The following is a 16354-nucleotide window of genomic DNA, read 5'->3' on the forward strand; positions in this document are numbered from 1 at the left end:
CATGCCAGGCCTCCATGTCCATCACCAACTCTCAGAGTTTGCTCAAACTCATGTCCATTGAGTTGGTGATGCCATCCAACCATCTCATCCTCTGTCATCCCCTTCTCCTCCCGCCTACTGTGTGTAATGGTGTCTTATTGTGATGCTGGCTTGAATTTCTCTCATGACAAATGATATTAAGCACCTTTTCAACTGCTTGTGGGCCATTTGTTTATCTTATTCGGAGAACTGTCTATTCAGATCCTTTACCCATTTTTTAACTGAGTTATTTGTTCTTCATATATTTTAGATACAAGTCGCTTATCAGATAAATGATTTGTAAATATTTTCTCCCATTCTATGATTTGTCTTCTCACTTCCTTGATAATGTTCTTTGAGTGCAAAAATATGATGAAGTCAAGTTTGTGTACTTTTTTCCCTCACTGCTTGTACTTTTGGAGTTATGTCTAAGAATGCATTGTCAAATTCTGACTCACAAAGGTTTACCCATATATTTTCTTCTAAGAGTTTTATAGTTATAGCTTTTTACTATTAGGTCTTTGATCTATTTTGAGTTAATTTTTCTTTATGATGTGAAAGAAGGAACTAATTTTACTCTTGTGCATGTGGCTATTCAGTTGACCTAGCATCATTTGTTTAAAGAATATTCTTTCCCCCACTGAGTAGTCTTGGCATCCTTGTCAAAAATCATTTGCATAGATATGAAATTATTTCTGAACTCCCAATTCTGTCTCATTAATTTATATGTTAATCTTTTTTCCCCAATACCAAGCTGCTTTGGCTACTGTTGCTTTGTAGAAAGTTTTGAAATTAAGAAGTCTGAGACTTGCAACTTAGTTCTTTATTAAGATTGTATTGAGAATTCTTGGTCTTTGAGTTTCCATGTGAATTTGAGGATCAGCTTGTCAATTTCTGTAAAGAAACCAGATGGGATTTTGATAGAGATTGTATTGGATCTGTATAGCAATTTGAGAGTAGTGCCATCTTAACAATATTAAGTCTTCTGATCCATAAACACAAGATATCTTTCCATTCATTTAGTTCTTTTAAAATTTTCCTCAGCAATGTTTTGTGATTTTCAAAGTACATGTACTTATTTTGTTAAATGTATTCCTAAGTATCTTATTCTCTTAGGTGCCATTATAAATGCAATTATTTACTTAATTTTGTTTTTAGATTGTTCATTGCTTGGTGCATATAAATAAAATAGGTTTTTATATGTTGATTTTGTATCCTAGAACTCATTTATTAATTCTAATAGCTTTTTAGTATGCTCTGTAGGATTTTCTATAAACAAGATCATGTTGTCTGCAAATAGAAATAGTTTTACTTCTTTCCAATCTAGATACCTTTTATTTCATCTTCTTGCCTAATTATCCTCACTAGAATTAGAGACCTCCAACTGAAACCACATTTCATTTGATTATGAAAATACATAGCAATCCATAGTAATGTTAGCGGTACATCTGATTCTGACACCAATATAAATCACAGATATTTTTATATCTCATTATAATTGTTAGAGATCTCTCAATATAATTTTATGATTATCAGTACTTTGAAACTCTGCTAATTATCAAACTTGCCATTAGATCCCATAATTTAATATATTAATTAAAACAATAAAGACATTTTCCATATTTTGATAACTATAGCTCATATAATTGGTTTTTCATTGTTATTCTTTGCACTTTATTTTATGCATGTAAGAGATCAAGTTCCAGAGAAGATGATAGTGTCAGGAAATCATAGATGTCCCAGAGCCTGGATCTAAAGAACATTTCCTCTTCCATGTTCCTTGTTGGGGTCATCCATAGGACAGGGTTATTCTCTTCAGTTCTTGGGATCCTCCACCTAAAAGCCTATTTCCTAAGTTAGAAATGGCGATAAAGATGTATTCAGTGTCTTGATAGTGATTTTCTGAGTCTTTATAAAGAAACTAGTAAACTCCTTCTATGCTTTTGTCCCACCAGGTACCTTCTCAAACCAGATTTCATGAGACGGCCTGATCGAACATTTGATCCTTTCTCTGAAACGCCTGTTGATGGGGTTATTGCAGCCACTTGCTCCGTGCAGGTAAGTCTCCTGCTCTCCACAGAATAGTGTAAAAAGAGTGGATCCAGGTGGTCTTGGAAAAGCCTTAAAAAATTGCAATTAAAATATTTAATGTCAAGTTGCAAGATCCACGCGTTGCTCTCAACTTTAACATTTTTTTTCTTGAGATACATTTTTTTCTACTAGTGAAATTATTAGCTACTTTTCATCAAAGATACCAGATCAAAAAGTACCCAATGGAGAATGTGGAGCAATGGGAATTCTTGGCCATTGATGGTGGGAATGCAAAATCGTACGACCACTTTGGAAAACAGTTGGGTGGTTTCTTCCAAAACTCAACACTCTCTTTAAACGTGATCCAGCACTTATACACCTTGGTATTTACCCAAACAAATTAAAAATTCACATCCATGTGAAAACTTACACAGGGATGTTTGCAGCAGCTTTATTCATACTTGATAAAATTTTGAAAGTAACCAAGGTGCCACTTAGTGGGTGAATGGATAAAGAAGCAATGAATGGTATGTCCAGACAGTGGAATATTACTTAATTCTAAAAAGAAATGAGCTATCAAGTCATGAAAAGACATGGATGAAACAAATGAACATTCAGTTCAGTTCAGTCGCTCAGTCGTGTCCAGCTCTTTGCAACCCCATAAACCACAGCACACCAAGCCTCCCTGTCCATCACCAACTCCCAGAGCTTACCCAAACTCATGTCCATTGAGTCGGTGATGCCATCCACCCATCTCATCCTCTGTCGTCCCCTTCTCCTCCCACCTTCAATCTTTCCCGGCATCAGAGTCTTTTCCAATGAGTCAGTTCTTCACATCAGGTGGCCAAAGTATTGGAGTTTCAGCTTCAACATCAGTCTTTCCAATGAACACTCAGGACTGATTTTCTTTAGGATGGACTTGTTGGATCTCCTTGCAGTCCAAGGGACTCTCAAGAGTCTTCTCCAACACCACAGTTCAAAAGCATCAATTCTTCTGCGCTCAGCTTTCTTTATAGTCCAACTCTCACATCCATACATGACTGCTGGAAAAACCATAGCCTTGACTAGATGGACCTTTGTTGGCAAAGTAATGTCTCTGCTTTTTAATATGCTGTCTAGGTTGGTTATAATTTTTCTTCCAAGGAGTAACTGTCTTTTAATTTCATGGCTGAAGTCACCATCTGCAGTGATTTTGGAGCCCCCAAAAATAAAGTCTGCCACTGTTTCCACTGTTTCCCCATCTATTTGCCATGAAGTGATGGGACTGATGCCATGGTCTTAGTTTTCTGAAAATTTAGTTTTAAGCCAACTTTTCACTCTTCTCTTTCACTTTCATCAAGAGGCTCTTTAGTTCTTCTTCACCTTCTGCCATAAGGGTGGTGTCATCTGCATATCTGAGGTTATTGATATTTCTCCCGGAAATCTCGATTCCAGCTTGTGCTTCATCCATCCAGTTAGTGAACATTAGTAAGTGAAAAAAACTAGTCTGAAAAAGTGACATACTGTTTGATTCCAACTAAATGACATTCTGGATAAAGGCAAAACTATAAAGATGGTAAAAAAAAAAAAAAAGACCAAGAATTGTGGGGAGGGATTAACAGGCAGAGTACAAAGAATTTTAGGGCAGTGAAACCATTCTGTATGATTCTATGATAATAGATACATGTCATTATATTTACAATTTTTTCCAAATCCATTAAATATACACCAGAGTAAACTCTGAATGTAAGCTATGGCTTTGGGTGATAATGAAGTATCAATATAGGTTCACCGATTATAACAAATATGCCACTGAGATGTGAGGTATCCATAGTGAGGATATTGTGGATGAGAGGACAGAAGCACTATATTTTCTTATCAGTTTTGCTGTAAACAGAAACTGCTATAAAAAATAAAGCATATTAATGAAAAAATACCTGTTATATGATTACATTGATGCAGAATTCTAGAAAATGCAAACCAATGTAAAGTAATAGAAAATAGATCAGTAGTTTCCTCTAGACAGACAGAAGAAGGGATGGATTACAAAAGGGTACAAAGGAACTTTGGGAATTGATGGAAAATTTTGTTGCCTTAATATTGGTGACAGTTTTATAGATGTGCTCATATGTCAGAAGTGATTTCATTGTACACTCTAAACATGTACCATTTAATGTCAGTTATACCTGAAAAAACTGTTTCATAATGATTAGCTATTAGATAATGTGAAAAAAATGTAATTATTAGCTATAATTATTTGGAAATAGGTGAAAAAATTCTTTCCACAGCTTTGTAACAGATGGAAGAAGGTAATATGCATGACTCATATAATACAAAAAGTAGTTGTCTGCAACGTCTTAACCTAACTGTGAAACGAAGCAGTCAGTACTGCTTTTGTAATACTGGTTTAAAAAATAAAAATAACACTGTCCTCTAATTGTCAATATCAGTTTAACATTTTAGCGTTACTTTTCTTTCTGTCTGTCTCTTTGTAAAACTTCTGAAAGAATTCAATAAAAGTGAATTTTGGAACTATGAAAGGATCTTAAGGCATATTTGAATTGACCACTTCAGTTCAGTAAGGAATGAATACATTATTTCCAGAGATAATTGAATTTCTAAAGATGAATGGAGACTCTCTCCCTGCCAGATTATTCTGTTACTGACCATTACACCAGCTTAACTTCTCTTTCCTCCCATTTCTCTTCTGCTCCAGGTCATATCAGGTCAGTTCTTATCAGATAAGAAAATTGGCACATATGTAGAAGTGGATATGTATGGGCTGCCCACGGACACTATCCGGAAGGAGTTCCGCACTCGCATGGTGATGAACAACGGACTCAATCCGGTTTACAATGAAGAATCATTTGTGTTTCGGAAGGTAGAGTGTTCTCAATGTGTCAGACTTGCTCTGCTAAGTTAGGAGCTACATGTTAGTGGAGAGATACTACATGATCTGCAGACAGTCTCTTAACCCCAGATGTCTTCTTCCAGTGCAGATGTTCTGCAGCAGCCACATGATGATTGTTTCTGTGTGGCCCTGTCCTCTTGGCTCTCCTTCCTCCCAGGAGGAGCCCACCTTCCCCACGCAGTGCCCAAGCTCTGGGTTCACAGTGTTCTCAGAGGGAGCCCCGCAGGCAGACACTGTCACACGTGGGAGAGCTCCTCCCTGCCCTGGCAGGGCTAGTGCCTCGCAATATTCCTTGGCCAAGAGGGTGGGTAGGGTGTATGTCCTTCAGTGGGTCAGTTGGTTATTGTCCTGTGCCTCCAGGAAGTGTGGTCCTGTGTATAATATGTATAGGTTCTGTGTATAATATGTTATTTTTGTTTTTTGGTTTTTATCTTCATATTATACTTTGATCCTACGGGCTTCCTCAGTGACTCAGTGGTAAAGACTCCGCCTGCAATGCAAGAGACAGAGGTTCGATCCCTGGGTCAGGAAGATCCCCTGGAGGAGGGTATGGCAACCCACTCCAGTATTCTTGCCAGGAAAATGCCACGGACAGAGGAGCCTGCCGGCCTATAGTCCATAGGGTCACAAAGAGTCAACCACAACTTGAAGTGACTGGGCACACAGACAAATCAGTCATTCTCTATAATGATTCGGGTTTTAATCTTGTAACCATTTTCTGCCATTTGTTTCTCTTTCATCATCGGAAGATGTATTGAAAAATCCATGCCCTGGCAGTACTATCTCAAAAATGCCTGTTTCTCTCTCACTTGTTCTGTTATCATGACCAGAGTGCTTTCTGGCTTCTTCTTTGGCACACGTTTTCCAAGTGTCTCTATTCCATTTGTATCTTACAGCACAGACAATCACCTTTTTATCTTAACAAAAATATGAATTATCAGCCTCAGAACTGGCTGACCAGTTTGCAGAAAGCATATTACAGAAGATAAGTATAGTTCAATGAATCAAGCCATTTTGAGATGTAGGCTTTTCTGATTATGTAAATCCCATTATCCATGCAACACCTCCCCCTACCTTTTCACCTTCTCTTCTACAATCAGAGTGTAGCGTGAGTTGCATACAGCTGTAATGTGTCTTTTTTTCTTCCCGGGTTTTTCAGTTTGTTACAGCTGGATCTGTTGTCACTATGGCCAGTGTTTCGTGCCAAAAAAAAAAATAATCCCTACATACATTTCTGGAAATTCAGAAAGTTGATTTCAGGCTCTGTTTTTGATGCATAGGGAAATAAACTTGCTTTTTACACGCAATATTACTGGCCCCGGAAACAAGATGCCAATTTTGGATCCTTCCCTGCTCTTCTGAAGTGACATTGCCTTTCATTGATACTAATTGCTTTAACTTTATTTTCTTTCTTGCTGTTACTGTTTTTCTTCTTTGCATGAATCTCACAGCATAAGCCCCTTTCACCAAATGAGGAACAACACAGTGACTAAAGTTGGTTTCACCTTTTCGTCTTCATGAACTGGAACTAAATTATAACCTGTAGGCATAAATAAGCAGCCAATTCATTGCCTAGCTTTGACATAGTGCTCAAATCAACTAAGGTGTCTTAGCTGCTCATAGCCAATAAATAGAAATTCTTGATTAAAAACATCAGATTTTCTTGTCATGTGGCTCTTTTATATCTAAGCAGGGTCTCTGCCATCTGAGCTCAAATGCTGCATCCATGGATTTCGGGTCTCTGCCGTCTGAGCTCAGATGTTGTATCCATGTATTTGGTTTGGGGATGGCAAGAGTAGATGTCTTATGCTGTGTGTGCTCAGCCACTGAGTCGTGGCTGACTCTTTGTGACCCCACAGTCTGTAGCCTGCTGGGCTCCTCTGTCCACGGAATTTTCCAGGCAAGAATACTGGAGCAGGTTGCCATTTCCTTCTCCAGGGGATCTTTCTGACCCAAGGATCAAACCTACATCTCTTGAGTCTCCTGCATTGACAGGCAGATTCTTTACCAGTATGCCACTTGGGAAGACTCTATGTCTTGGGTATATGTTAATGTTTCTAGCTGTCTCATCTTTATTTAATATCCCAAAATGTGTTAAAAACTGAGGAGTGCAAAGAAAAATAATCCAAATTTATATATAAATTGTCTTTTATACATGAGGCATTTCTTCAAAGATACTTTCCATATTCTCAAAAACAGAGCTCAATGTCAGAAGCAGCCCAGTAGTAGACAGATCAAAGGATTTGAAATCAGGTGGCCCAGGATCCAGACCCAGCTGTCACTGGCCATCTTTGACATAAGGGAAAGTCACTTTTCCTCTCCAGGTCTCTTGTTGCTCACCCATTATGTAGGTGGGAATGGGGAAAGATGGCAAGGGTTGGATTAGCCATCTTTTATATCCATTCATTCTATTGACAATCTTCAGGGACTGATTTCCAGGAAACCTGTTCCCGTTGTCTTTCTCAATGCCCTGGGCACTGTAACTTACACAGTATGCGTTAAGAATGTAAATTGACCATCAGCTTGTTTGCACTGGGAAGGAACCTTTCCGAGCAGTATGGGTGTGGTCCGGGTCCCTGGCGTTGTGATTCTTGGGAGCTGTGTCCCGCAGATCAGTGACAAGTGCTGTTTGTCTTTGCAGGTGATCCTCCCCGACCTGGCTGTCTTGAGGATCGCCGTGTATGATGACAACAACAAGCTGATCGGCCAGAGGATTCTGCCCCTGGATGGCCTCCAAGCAGGCTATCGACACATATCCCTCCGGAATGAGGGAAATAAACCTTTATCACTGCCAACCATTTTCTGCAATATTGTCCTAAAAACATATGTGCCTGATGGATTCGGAGGTAAGTCAGACTTTTAGGTATTGAATATTTTTGTTTATATGTTTTTTTCCCCTAAATTTCAAGATTATAAGCTATTTCACCAATGGTTAAAAAAAAAAAGCCTGTTCCCACCGATGCTGCCAACACTGTCGGCTTAAAGAAATCAGGCATAAATAGTTGCCTCAGGTTTCCTAGCAGGAAATGCAAAGGCAAGTCTAGATTATCTTTAAAGTTCTTTATTTAAAAATGCTGTCATTTTATGTTTTTTCAATTTTCACATATATGTTTTTTCAAGTTTCATATATATGTTTTTGAAGAAAAGCATGAATAATGTAGAGCCATAGACATCAGTTGGTTTCACTAAAAAGTTTAAATTGAACTCCATTATCAACATTCCTGGACTTTCCCCAAAAATCTACAGGGGAGTTCAATTTCACAGAAAAATTCCCAGTCATCAGTCCATGGAAGACCACCTTTGGTTACACCAAAGACATCAATGAAAGTGAAAGTGAAAATCACTCAGTAATGTCTGACTCTTTGTGACCCAATGGACTTCTCCATGTGACCCCATGGACCCCATGGAATTCTCCAGGCCATAATAGTGTAGTGGGTAGCCTTTCCCTTCTCCAGCAGATCTTTCCAGTCCACGAATTGAACAGGGGTCTCCTGCATTACAGGTGGATTCTTTACCAACTGAGCTATTGGGGAAGCCCAAAGTCATCAATGGGAGGAATCAAAGTTGGACAAAGTCTTAAAGTGAAAGTAAAGGTTGCTCAGTCATGTCTGACTCTTTGCAACCCCATGGATGGTAGTCCATAGAATTCTCCAGGCAAGAATACTGGAGTGGGTAGCCTTTCCCTTCTCCAGGAGATCTTCCCAACCCAGAGATCGAACCTAGGTCTCCCACATTGCAGGTGGATTCTTTACCAGCTGAGCCACCAGGGAAGCCCAAGAATACTGGAGTGCTTTAAGGTCCCTTCTCCAGAATATCTTCCCAACCCAGGGATTGAACCCAGGTATCCCGCATTGCAAGCAGATTCTTTACCAACTGAGCTCTCAGGGAAGCCCCAAGTCATAGGATTCTGGTAAACCTACATATTCACTTTTTATAACCCCCAACTAAGCCAAGCACATTAAAGGAAAACAAAGATCCTCTATATTCTCAGAGTTCATTGAATCATAAGGGAACAATAGTATAGCAAAGTACATTAAATTAACAAGGGTTCAAGTCCTGACCCTCCACTGCTAGCCAGGTGACCTTGACAGGTGTTATCGCCTGTCAACACCCCCCACCCCGTCCTCTGGCCTGGAAAGGTACTGATACTGTTTCCCTCACAGCATCCTGTGATGTGTGCTTATCATCACAGTTTACGACACAAAAGGGCATGCCTGCCATGTGTGTGCACAGGAGTGTGTGGCTCCAAATGCAGCTCGGTTTCTGTGCTATTCTAGTTGGAGGAGCTTTGGGTCATTTTGTTTTGTGTTTTTAATAATGCAGTCTTCTCTGGAGGACAGAGTTTCTGCAACTCATACTCAGCATTAACAACCCAATTGTGGGTTCCAAAAGTAAAGTCAGCCATGAGGATTTTTCAGTTGCAAAATTGAGAGTAAAGATTCCTTCCTCTTTCCCTTTGTTTTTTCTTAAAAAAGGAAGCCTATTACAGGTCACAACACAGAGTAGCAGTTATGAGCACGTGGCAGACGCTGGGATGGGGTGCTGTGGGCCGGGTGAGCAGGGCAGAAAAGAGACATGGGACCTGTATGGACGTTGAGGAGCATGTGATGGCCACAGGGCATCAGCAGATGGACTCAGTCTTGTTTCACATATTTGCACTTAGCAAGCAGTTGTGCATAATACCTAGTATATTTTAAAGATAGTTATATAAATACATGTATTGGAAGACTTAAAGGTTTTGCCTTTACACGTGTTACTTTTCAAATGAAACTCTAATTCATTCTAGGGAAATGGGCTATTCGAATAGAAAAGGGAAAGATACAGTTTTTTGAGCTCCTGCTTTGTGCGAAGGGCTTTACAAAAATGGAGTCCAGAAACATGAAATTGTTTAGAGTGGATGTGAGTATATGCAGGTGTATGCTGAAGGAATATCTGTGTTTATCATGTAGTTTATGGCTAGTGTCAATATTTATAAGTATTGATTCACATCTTTAAAAATAGTCTTGTAACTATTCTTTCCTAAGGTATCATTGTAGTATTTCTCTCAAAAGCAATTGAAATTTCTGTACGACATTATCTTTGATGGGATTCTGCAGTTGATGTCTTAGCCTCAGATTTGATGTTCAAAGACTGTTTATTCAGAATTCTCTGGCCATTTCTCACATACGTGAAGGAACCAAGGACAGACATTCTGAGGGTTTATTTAAGGATCTTACCTGAAAATAACAAAATAAGAATATGAGAACTTTTTCCAGATTTCCAGTCTTCTTGACAGCCTCTTGATGCCCGCGGTGTGTTTATATTTCATGGGCTTACCTAACCTCCCACATTCATGTCTGAACATTTACGTGCTGAACCAGCGCACCGGGTGATCAATAGACCCCCTGTTCCCTAGAACATTTACAGTCTTTGTTGATTATATAGGAAAAAGTTCAAAATGAAATTCTGCACCATTGCACTTCAGCAGTTTCTGGGGGGAAAAAAAGAAAGTGGTCGATAAACATCTCCAGATTTTTATGTCGCTAAAGAAAGAAAATATGGATGCCTTCATTTATTCTACTAAGGTGTTTAGCAGGTTTTACTCTGTAAAAAGCAAAGTAGCTACACGTCAGAAAAAAATTCTGACGACATAAAAAATGTTAAAAGGGTGCTTCATCCAATGCCCAGAATGAACTCTGTTACCATATAGGTCTCTACTTCCTATCTCATTATTCTCTTTACTTTTTAATAAAATTGGATCTTACTCTGGTGTCTCATTTACATTCATATTTCAGAGGCAATTTTTTTCATAATTTTTAGAGTATTTTCCCCATTCTTGACATATTTTTATTATCTGCTTGAGATTCAATTTTATGTATGCTATAATTTATCATGTTATTGATGTATTGAAGTCAATTCTACTTTTCTTTCTTATGAACAATATTGCATCCAAGAACCCTAAATGTAAAGCTTTGGAAATACTAGTGATTATTTCCTACAGATGAATTCTTTCAAGTGGATTTGTTGCATCAAGAAGTGTATATGTATTTAAAGGTCTAGATTGTTGTTGTTTTTCAGGCACTAAATTGTGACAACTCTCTGTGACCCTACGGGTTGTAGCATGCCAGGCTCCTCTGTCCTCCGCCATCTCCCAGAGTTTGTTCAAATGCATGTCAGTGATGTATCTACCATCTCATCCTCTGCCACCTGCTCCCCCAGTTGCCTTCCATCTTTCCCAGCGTCAGGGACTTTTCCACTGACTCAACTCTATGCATCAGGTGGCCAGGGAATTGGAGCATCACCTTTAGCATCAGTCCTTCCAATGAATATTCAGGGTTGATTTCCTTTAGGAGTGACTGGTTTGATCTCCTTGCACTCCAAGGGACTCTCAAGAATCATCTCCAGTACCACAATTCAAAACCATCAGTTCTTCAGCGCTCAGCCTTCTTTATAGTCTGACTCATATCCATACATGTCTGCTGGTAAAACAATACTTTGATTATATGGACCTTTGTCGGCAAAGTGATGTCTGCCTTTTAATACTCTGTCCAGGTTTGTCATAGCTTTCCTTCCAAGGAGCAAGCATCTTTTAATTTCATGGCTACAGTCACCATCTACAGTGATTTTGGAGCTCAAAAAAATAAATCTGTCACTGTTTCCACTTTTCCCATCTTTTTGCCATGAAGTGATGGGACTGGATGCCATGATCTTAGTTTTTTGAATGTTGAGTTTTAAGCCAGCTTTATTCCCCACTTCTTTCCCCCTCTTCAAGAGGCTCTTTAGTTTCTCTTTACTTTCTGCCATTAGAATGGTATCATCTGCATATCTGAGGTTGTTGATATGGCTCTTAGCAATCTTGATTCCAGTTTGTGATTCATCCAGCCTGGCATTTTGCATGATGTACTCTGCATAGAAGTTAAGCAGGGTAACAATATATAGCCTCGTCATACTCCTTTCCCAATTTTGAACCAGTCCATTATTCCATATCTGGTTCTAACTGTTGTGTTTTTACCTGCATACAGGTTTCTCAGAAGACAAGTAATGTGGTCTGGTATTCCTATCTCTTTAAACATTTTCTAGTTTGTTGTAATCCACACAGTCAAAGGCTTTAGTGTAGTCAATGAAGCAGAAGTAGACATTTTTCTGGAATTCCTTTGCTTTCTCTATGATCCAGTGAATGTTGGCAATTTGTATCTCTGGTTCTTCTTCCTCTTCTAAACAATACATCTAGAAGTTTTCGGTTAACGTACTGTTGAAGCCTAGCTTGAAGGATTTTGAGCACAGTATTACTAGCAAGTGAAATGAGTGCAATTGTCCAGTAGTTTGAGCATCCTTTAGCATTACCCTTCTTTGTGATTGGAATGAAAACTGACCTTTTCCAGTCCTGTGGCCACTGCTGAGTTTTCCAAATTTCCTGACCGAATGAGTACAGGACTTTAACAGCATCATCTTTTAGGATTTGAAACAGCTCAGCTGGAATTCCATCACCTCCACTAGCTTTGTTCATATTAATAATAATGCTTCCTAAGACTCACTTGACTTCACACTCCAGGATGTCTGGCTCTAGGTGAGTGATCACACTATCATGGTTATCTAGGTCAGTAAGACTTGCTTTGTATTGTCCGGCTGTGTATTCTTGCCACCTCTTCTTAATCTCTTCTGCTTCTGTTAGGTCCTTACCATTTCTGTCCTTTATCATGCCCATCCTTGCATGAAATATTCCCTTGGTGTCTCTAATTTTCTTGAAGAGATCTCTAGTCTTTCTCATTCTATTTCTTTGCATTGTTCACTTTAAAAGACTTTCTTATCTCACCTTGCTATTTTCTGAAACTCTGTATTCAGATGGGTATATCTTCTTCCCCTTTCTCCCTTCCCTTTTGCTTCTCTTCTTTCCTCAGCTATTTGTAAGGCCTCCTCAGACAACCACTTTGCCTTCTTTCATTTCTTATTCTTGGGGATAGTTTTCATCACCACATCCTGCAGAATGTTACAAGCCTTGATCCATAGTTCTTCAGGCACTTTGTCTACCAAATCTAATCCCCTGAATCCATTCATTATCTCCACTGTATAATCATATGGGATTTGATTTAGGTCATACCTGAGTGGCCAAGTGGTTTTCCCTACTTCCTTCAAATTAAGCTTGAATTTTGCAATAAGGTGCACATGATTTGAGCCACAGTCCTCCAGATCTTGTTTTTACTGTATGTATAGAGCTTCTCCATCTTTGGCTGCAAAGAACATAATCATTTTGATTTTAGTACTAACCATCTGGTGATGTCCATGTGTAGAGTCATCTCTTGTGTTGTTAGAAAAGGTTATTTGCTATGACCAGCATATTCTCTTGACAAAACTCTGTTAGCCTTTGCCCTGCTTCATTTTGTATTCCAAGGCCAAACTTGCCTGTTCCTCTGGGTATCTCTTGACTTCATACTTTTGCATTCCAGTCCCCTATGATGAAAAGGACATCTTTTTTGGGTGTTAGTTCTAGAAGGTGTGTAGGTCTTTATAGAACCAGTCAACTTCAGCTTCTTTGGCATCAGTGGTGGGAGCACAGACTTGGATTACTGTGATGTTGAATGGTTTGCCTTGGAAAGGAACTGAGATCATTCTATCATTTTTGAGACTGCACCCAAGTACTGCATTTCAGACTCTTTTGTTGACTATGGTGGCTACTCCATTTCCTCTAAGGGATTCTTGCCCACAGTAGTAGATATAATGGCCATCTGAATTAAATTCACCCATTCCAGTAGTAGGTATAATGGTCATGAATTAAATTCACCCATTCCAGTTGATTTTAGTTCACCAAGTCCTTAAGATATCAGTGTTCAATCTTGCCATGTCCTGCTTGACCATGTGCAATTTACTAACATTCCAGGTTCCTATGCAATATTGTTCTTCACAGCTTCAGATTTGACTTTCACCGCCAGCCACATCGACAACTGAGCATCATTTCCACTTTGGCGCAGGCACTTCATTCTTTCTGGAGCTGTTAGTAGCAGCCCTCTGCTCTTCCCCAGTAGCGTCCTGGACACCTTCTGACCGGGGAACTCATCTTCCGGTGTCATGTCTTTTTGCCATTTTGTACTGTTCATGGAGTTCTCATGGCAAAAAGTCTACAGTGGTTTGCCATTTCCTCCTCCAGTGGACCGCGATTTGTCAGAACTCTTCACCATGACCCATCTAGCATGGGTGCCCCTGCGTGACTTGGCTCATAGCTTCCTTGAGCTACACAAGTCCCTTTGCCACACCAGGCTGTGACCCATGAAGGGGATGGAAATGGCCCTAAACTCCAAAATAGCTGGTATTTTTTAAAAATACAAATGAGACTTCTGCTAAAACCAGAAGAAAGGAGCAAGTGAGAAAAGGCAGATTGATTTATTTTTAAAAAGAAAGGTTCCAGAACTAAGTATCTGGGAAATTTTAGCTCACTCTTGTGGGCTTATACAGTTATAACTTTGTGTGCATACATCCCTTCCCTGTTAGATGTTCAGTGTGACTGGTCCCTAAACAAGCCTATTCACACTCCATCATTGTTAATCCACATTTAAAATTAATTTTTGCTACACTGGTTTGTCCTGTGGAGCACTGAACTACACAGTGGGGTAGCCAGGCACAGTGTTCCTCTGATGTGAGGGCTGACGCCCCGTGAAATGTCAGATTGGCACCGAAGAAAGATTCCAGGCTTACTTGAATATGCAACACTTTGACCAAGAACATGTAGCACTCTGGCCAAGAATATGCCAGATTTGTTTAACTGCTTCCTGAAATAATTTTTTTCCAGGCTGAGGCAAGGAAAAAATGAATAACATTTTCAGAGTTATGCAAGGCTATAGACGTATGATATATTTGAGGCATGGCTTCTCACTTTCTGGTTATACATCATTTTAAATGTGATTATTAAAATCAGTTTCTTTGATAGGCAGTATAAATAAGTATACATTTGAATGTACATATATGCAGTCTTAAAGAAGGAAACTAATTTTTATGTGCCTATACATATGTGTGTATACAAAGTATATATTTAAAACTCAAGTATATATGTCTCTGGTCAGAGGAGAAACTGAGATACAATAGAAAAATCACCTAAAAGTGGGTAGGACAGGCACTGGCTCCCTAATCCTAAGCCCCTTTTTCCTTGGTCGGATAATTTTGGCGGAACTGTTCCAGGTATCCAGTAGCTGCTTCTGCCGCCTGCTACCATGTGGCAAAGTTATGTGTCACAGAAGTATCTAATTCACAATTCAAAACTGCCAGGAATGATCACCTGTTTCAAATAACCTGCTAATCTAACCTGGTTCAAACATTTAGCCCTTTGTAAATCTCCTTTTTGTGTCTTGTGATTGAATTTGAACAAGCCTTATATACACTTTGTGTAATTTTGTTGCCATTTGACCACGAACACTGTTGTGCTTAGTCATGTTCAGTGGTGTCTGACTCTGTGACCCCGTGGATCATAGCCTGCCAAGCTCCTCTGTCCATGGGATTCTCCAGGCAAGAATTCTGGAGTGGCTTGCCATGCCCTCCTCCAGGGGGTCTTCCCAACCCAGGAATTGACCCAGGTCTCCCACTTTGTAGGCAGATTCTTTATTGTCTGAGCCACCAGGGAAACCAAAGAATACTATTAAACTGAATTTATTACTGAATTCTATTATATTGCATGTTGTCAATTTTTTAAACGAATGTGTAACTGCAAATAAGATATCTCATTAAAACTCCAACGATAAAGCAGAGTTTCAGGATTTGGAGACATAACTTCCCAGCAGTTTCTAGAATTGTTAATACTGGTAATAGAAGATAGATTTAAGTAATGATATTCATCCAACTAATGGATGAATCTGAAGCATCTTATTTTGTTGCATAATTGAGGCTACTTCTACATAATCCTACAGCAGATGGTGGACAAGGGCCTCTCAGTCAGCTTGTCCATTAGTACAAAACAATATGTAACTTCATTTACAGAATGTTTTGTAGCTATATTTTATATAAATCTAGGTCAGAATCAGTCCTCCAGGCTGAGGTCAAGACATTGCCACAGTAAACAGGAAGAATAGCACAGGATTTAAATTCACTTTCCCCAGGACGGACTCACGGCCTGACCTGGGAATGTCCAGGGGCTGATGGGGCCTCCTTAACAATGATAAAGCTTTGTGAGCTTAAGCACACATGAAAGATGGATACCCAAGAATTTAAGTAGCAGAATTTTTATTTCTCAGTCCTGTTGGTAAACAGATTTACCACAAACTGGTAGACTTGAAAGAATAGAAACTTATTCTCTCACAGTTCTGGAAGCTAGAAGTTTGAAACTGAAGAGCTGGCAAGGCCACGCTCCCTCTAGACTTGAAAACATCCTTCCTTTTCTCCTCTTAGCATCTCCTGATTGCTGCAGTCTGCCTCCACCAAAACCTGGCCTTTCTTTATATCTCTGTGTGTCCTGTT

The 16354-nt window shown here is 39.3% G+C and overlaps 1 protein-coding gene across 12 annotated transcripts in view; it reads left to right on the plus strand.

Annotated features, from left to right (window-relative positions):
- PLCB4 (phospholipase C beta 4) overlaps positions 1 to 16354 on the plus strand; it is a 485151-nt gene that overhangs the window by 420855 nt on the left and 47942 nt on the right. For all 12 annotated transcript variants that reach the window (XM_070800681.1, XM_070800689.1, XM_070800690.1 and 9 more), the window contains 3 exons: positions 1974 to 2076; positions 4745 to 4909; positions 7581 to 7785. In XM_070800681.1, the coding sequence (XP_070656782.1) occupies positions 1974 to 2076; positions 4745 to 4909; positions 7581 to 7785 (473 nt within the window). The remainder of the gene's footprint in view (positions 1 to 1973; positions 2077 to 4744; positions 4910 to 7580; positions 7786 to 16354) is intronic.

The sequence above is a fragment of the Bos indicus genome, chromosome 13 (genome assembly GCF_029378745.1).
Source record: "Bos indicus isolate NIAB-ARS_2022 breed Sahiwal x Tharparkar chromosome 13, NIAB-ARS_B.indTharparkar_mat_pri_1.0, whole genome shotgun sequence".
Taxonomy (NCBI): Eukaryota; Metazoa; Chordata; class Mammalia; order Artiodactyla; family Bovidae; genus Bos; species Bos indicus.